The following is a 6,000-nucleotide window of genomic DNA, read 5'->3' as shown; positions in this document are numbered from 1 at the left end:
TCTATTGGTTGATGTTTTCAGGTTGATATACTTTAGGTAATCCCAAATTCTTTACCTTCTGCCTCTATATGAACTTTCATGCCACCTGACACACAATGGTGTTTCCTACTGTGCTCAATGTGAAACCCGCAGTTCCATAAATCGAATTTCTGATGTCGATCATTAGATAGAAGTAAATGATCCAAGACAACCAGCCATCCATAGGGTTAAAAAAAAACACCCCAGGCAAAATAAAGTTAAATAACCCTGTTTATTAGAAAATTAAAACATAAAAGACAAGCTGCGAGAACCTGCTTTTAGAATAAGTCTAACACGTTACATATATATGTCTTGAGAAAGGACATATGTCCAGAATCTTTTCATTTTTTTTTACCTTAACCCCTTAAGGACCAAACTTCTGGAATAAAAGGGAATCATGACATGTCACACATGTCATGTGTCCTTAAGGGGTTAAAGTCCCGTAATATACTGGTATTGTAAAATTATTTAATTTTGCATTCATATCCATGGTTTATATATATATATATATATATATATATATATATATATATATATATATGCACTCATTATTCTCTAGTTGCATATGTTAATAGTAATTTAAGGTTAATTGGCAATTGTTCCTTAACCCTATAAGTGAATTTGTGTAGGGGTTAAAACTGACTGACCTAGAAAACGTGTATATGACTTTAAAAAGCCAATGGCACTAGTGGGGTTATCTTTGATTTAAATATGAAACACATTTGATTTTTCCCAGTAACAGGCTATCCCAATTTGTCTGCTAATATGCTTCTGGTTCTTTATTTAAAAAAAAATTAGTTTTTTTTTTTTTTTTTAACTATACAGCTTAGGGACTTTAACTCCCAAATGCAAACATTGTCAGATGAAACAGCTTCATTTGATTTAATTCTGCTACATTGTCACAATTCCATCAGCAGGGAATTTGGGATTATTGCAGCCAAATTGCTAAGAAAAATATACACCATAAATTGGACATATTAAATCATTAAAAAACATCAGGTCTTTTTTGCTGATGACCCATCTACCCATTCTATTCTGCCACAACGGCTTTAAAGCCCATTATAATGCGGACGGAATAGAACGCCATAACGGTGTTATGGGGATAAGCAACAAACAACAGAATTATGAATGTGTTGTGAATAGGCTAATAGTTGCTGCACTGTGGCTGCTATAAGTTTTTTGAGCTCTTCCACTCATCTGATCACTGTAACAGCACTCGGGCTGAACTACGCCTGGGCAAGAGATAATGAGATCAAAACATAAAATAGCACATTGATAGGCTCATTATTTATCTTCAATAATCTAAAAGCTGCACAGTCGATATATTGATAAATACAGCTTCAGGCAAGGAAAGTATAAGTCCAGGAAGAGGCTACACCAATCAGAAGCCTTCACTTCTTGTCTATGGATCTGATCCTATCCCGTAAACCCATATTCAGCTGAAGATTATGGGATAAATATTGTATCCCCTAGCAGAAATTCCATTCACCATGTTGGATGGGAAGAATTGTAAAGATTGAAGTCATGTCATGGCTGTTATCAGTTTTTATACATAAAACAAACAATTTGCACCTTAAGTACAAATAAACCAAACACAAGTAACAAACGTAGAGTGAATGAGGTATAGGGACTATCCCTTGAGAAAGTCAGAAATGTATGCAGAAAAGTTGGGGTCCCTGTGACATGTGTCTTTGAATTTTTATGCTATTGGTATTATGTAGCCTCATTAACTTTATGTTTGTTACCTGTGTTTTGTATATTTGTATTTAATATATGATATTGGATTTGATAATGTTTTGTGTACATTCTTGTGTTTTTGATACTGGGGGGAGTATTTTACTTAGACTGCACCTGTTTCTGATTTTACTTGATTATTAATACTCTCTTGTGGTTTTGTATATGGAAAATTGTTATCAGTTTATACACAGATCATATGATAAATCATTTCAACAGTACATGCGCACAACCGAGTCTCAGATCTCTCTTGGGAGGAGCCTTCTTATAGGTTCATGCAGTGTCCATGTGTCACAAGCACAAGTTATACAACATTGACTTAGCACAGCAAACAAGAAAATAAACACTCATTTTTTATTGTGCACAAGTCTGCGAGCTGGTGAATAGCCATTTTTTTTTTAATTGAATTGCTGCTTTTATAAGAACTGTTTCACAGACTAGGTGTAGGGTGCTCTCTGCACCATAAACTGTGCGATAATGATTAGAGTGAACCTTTAACATGAATACCAGGAGTTTTAGAAAAATGAAACTACTATATGTTTAGTTTTTACCAGCAGAATTTAACATTGCCTTCAGCTTCATTTTCTACCAGGAAATGTGGTGCAACTGTATATACAAATAACACGGTATTTGTGAACTCTATCATCAGTAGTCCAAGTGTTTGCCTACCCAATGAGATAGTACTGATTAGCTAAAATGTTCAACAATCTCTTGTTTCGCTGACAAAGAAAACACTATTAATAAATAGGGCCTGTACAGGGGTAACTGCCAAGTAAGATATTTATAGTTCTTTTGGCTTATTTCTGATGCAAAATCCACATAAAATGGTCAATTTCAGTCTGCTACCTTAATAAAATCAATAAATAGACAAATGCAAAAATAGTTAACAAACTGCTTGTTAAAAAAAAAATCTAAAAAAAAGCAGCAAAATATTGATTTCAAACACATTTCACAGCAGGTCATAGTTGAAAGGTCTTAACATAACCTATTGGTAATTGATCTGTAAGCATTGTAATACTTCCCAGATACAGCAATCTATTAGCCGAGGGTCAAAAGCTGCATTTCTAAATAATATTTTATTGTACAATTGTCATGCCTCAGTAAAGGGACAATCCCTCTCTTCACAGCTAAAGTCCTGCTACAAATAGCAAGGGGAAAAAAATGAGAGAAGCGTTTAATTCATTCAGGCACAGGGAGTTACTGTCCCTGAGAGTTTAGCTGCCCTATTTTATAGCTCCATTACCAATTGGCGTTAGTGTGGCATGTCTTACCTTCTAGGGGATTAACATAAGACTGCATTGCTGTGTAAAGAGGAATGAACTCTATGAACTGGCTGTCTTTTTTTCCAGATATATTAAGTATGATCGTTTGTCACTAAAATGAGTTTCCTGACATTCAGTTCCATAGCAGCCAGTACGCAATGCATCTCTCCGCAGCTTCGCACTACAGTAAAAATGCTGCTTTATGATGTCGTTCTCACTGTGGTAAGGCAACGACTTCTGCCATTATTCCGTTCTACAGACACTTTGCTTCAATCGAACGTATACAAATTAACCATTACTGCTGAAAATGAATTCTAATTCCTTATACGTGATTTCTGCAATATTTAATTTTATATATATATATATATATATATATATATATACATACACACGCATAGCATATCTATATATATATATATATTTCTAGGCAAATGTTCACTGTGTTGAACGTTTATTTTTATTTTTTTTAAAGGAAGCACACAGCTATATCACAATTTTATCACATCATTTTATTTGAATAATTCTGTTTATAAAAATGGAATAAACCTTCATCAGGTATCGATATATAGACAATGGGAGAAATAGGTCAACAAATGTTACAACATAGTGCTTACTGCCTGCATTTATATGAATTTAAATTACTTTATTAATGCTACAGCAATTATAGTATGACTATAGTTGGTGGTTTTACACAGGTTGAATAAAAAATGTTTTATCTGCTCAGCAATCTGTACACTGTAAAATATTTTGAAATGTACATAGCAGGACATCTCTATTACAAATTGGAAAACAATATGCTCGAAAATAAACCAATTTCTATCTTGGACCTTTTCTTTTCTCTACAATTACTAGTTTAGTGAATAAATCTCTTGCATAATTAAACTATCAACATTTTCTTTATAAGAGCTATGTTCTCACTAAACATAGATTTAATAGTTGCAACAGAGCTTCTTTAATTTCTCTCTACAGCATATAACATCTGAGAAAAATTACAGCGACTGACTTTGTGCAGCTCGCAGACAGAGGTTTGATAAATTATCATGCGTTGAAATAACTTGCGTCCCCGTATTACTTGAAGCAGCTAAACTCATAATAAGTGAGAGTAGGTTATGTGGAACGTTGTTCTGTAGGGCCAGGCTGCACAGCTATCGTAACTGCTTCTTTAGACCCATGTCACGCGCATCTGACAACAGCTTCTCTGTGCTTGTTTGAGCTGTCCTTCCCAATTAGTGGCTTATAGTAACGGTATAAAGATGAGCAAACAGTACATCCATTAGCCCTCAGAGCTTCTGTCACTATCCTCTACCCTCTGTGGGCCAATCAGTCTCGTTAAATCCCTGCAGAACAGCTCAGCTGAAGCTTGCAAAGAAAATAATCTAAACAAATGTTGATAAAAAGCCCAAATTAATACCATGAAATTTAAGGAATTCAGCAAAATGATTTCTCTCGGTCTGTTTTATATATGACTGATTATGTTTTGTGTGAACAAATGATTGGAAGCAATACAAAAATGCAAAGAGCAACCCAAAGACATGCTTTGAAGCAAATTTATCTCATTCACTTGCCCGGGCAAAAAAAAAGGCCTATAATTTAGAATCTAGGAACTGATAGCATCCTCCGATCGCGTTCTAATGACAAGTTCTGGGAAGCCTGTGTGGTTATCCATCTCCCGCGTGAATTGCAAGTTGCTGGCTTCTCCAATAACAATTTCAGCGGTGGTAAAGACTTCTAGGTCACCGAGAGCATGTCCACCAATGGTTTTTCCATCTTTATCTGCCAGAGATATGTGTAGGTGAGCATGTTCGTTCAATGTTCCAACCAAGGAAACGATTTCTAATCTCTCGTTTAGGGAAATTATCTGTGAGGAACATGAGATTTGAAAAGTCCAAGTCATTAATGCTCTTCAATTTAATTTGTCCATTATATGTTGAATAGTACCTATAATGTATACACATAAATGTACCATGTGAACATGAAATTTCATAAAATCTAAGCAGTGGTCGATGGAAGAATGCTAGACAAATGCAATAGCCTACCAACCGATATATTTGGAAGAAATTCCAGACATTAAAAAAAGGAGGATAGGAACCAAAACAAATGATTATTCTTTCTAAGATCTTAAGACTATGGTCCTCTGTTTTAGTAAGACCTTTTACTTGTTGCCCTATTGATTAGTTTGATGTTTTTTAAGGTATAGACTCAATAAACCAAGGTGGTTTTATCTGTGATCAATTTTTATGTCAGAGATCATTACACTTATTTATATAAACTGACATTTTACAAAGCTTTACTTGGGAATGCTTTTCAGGGTAAAACTAGGATATATTTTACTAAAGGAAATGCATTGTATTTTATTTTAGATGTTCTGAATGTAGAATTCTATTGTATTTTATTTTAGATGTAGAATTCTGGCCCTATGCATGGTTTTACATTTAGTCCTGACCTATTTGAGCCAGCATGTTACGTTCCTATAACCAAATTCTAGTTGTAAAGTCTAAGTTTACAACTGATCCCATAAAATAATCAAGTTCAAAAGTTAGAATATCATCTGTGCCATAACTGTATTTTTACCTACACCGATTTGTAACTGAATCTACAAATAGAATTGCCCACCCCAATCACTCCAGACTACTGATCGGAAAATACATTCAAAAAAAGTTATGGTTTCTGTTGAAATATATCTATCTATTAGGGCTTATTTCTGAGTTTTTTGGATAAACAATAGTCAAATCGTATTTTTTAAGGAAGAATTGTAAGTTCTAAAATTTAAGCGAACATTGAATGATAGTCATTCTAGGTTTAGAACTCCATACCACAATTTCACTTTCTAAATTCCGTGATATTTTAGCACATAGAAAATTATTTCTTGTTTTTTTTTTGTTTTTTTTACATAGATCAGAAAGACAGACAGATAAACAGAACATTAAAGGCTTTAGTCAAAAGTACAAGTGAGACAGCAATGAACACCATATTCAAAACCAAAAAC

General features: G+C 34.0%; 1 protein-coding gene across 1 annotated transcript in view; it reads right to left on the bottom strand.

Moving 5' to 3' along the window:
• Positions 1 to 3,950: 3,950 nt before the first annotated feature.
• LOC134585919 (bifunctional protein GlmU-like) overlaps positions 3,951 to 6,000 on the bottom strand; it is a 70,266-nt gene continuing 68,216 nt past the window's right edge. The window contains exon 4 of the mRNA XM_063441401.1: positions 3,951 to 4,872. Coding sequence (XP_063297471.1) covers positions 4,612 to 4,872 — 261 coding nt within the window. The 3' untranslated portion in view covers positions 3,951 to 4,611. The remainder of the gene's footprint in view (positions 4,873 to 6,000) is intronic.

The sequence above is a fragment of the Pelobates fuscus genome, chromosome 2, assembly GCF_036172605.1.
Source record: "Pelobates fuscus isolate aPelFus1 chromosome 2, aPelFus1.pri, whole genome shotgun sequence".
NCBI lineage: Eukaryota > Metazoa > Chordata > Amphibia > Anura > Pelobatidae > Pelobates > Pelobates fuscus.
This window is presented reverse-complemented; position numbering and strand designations above follow the sequence as displayed.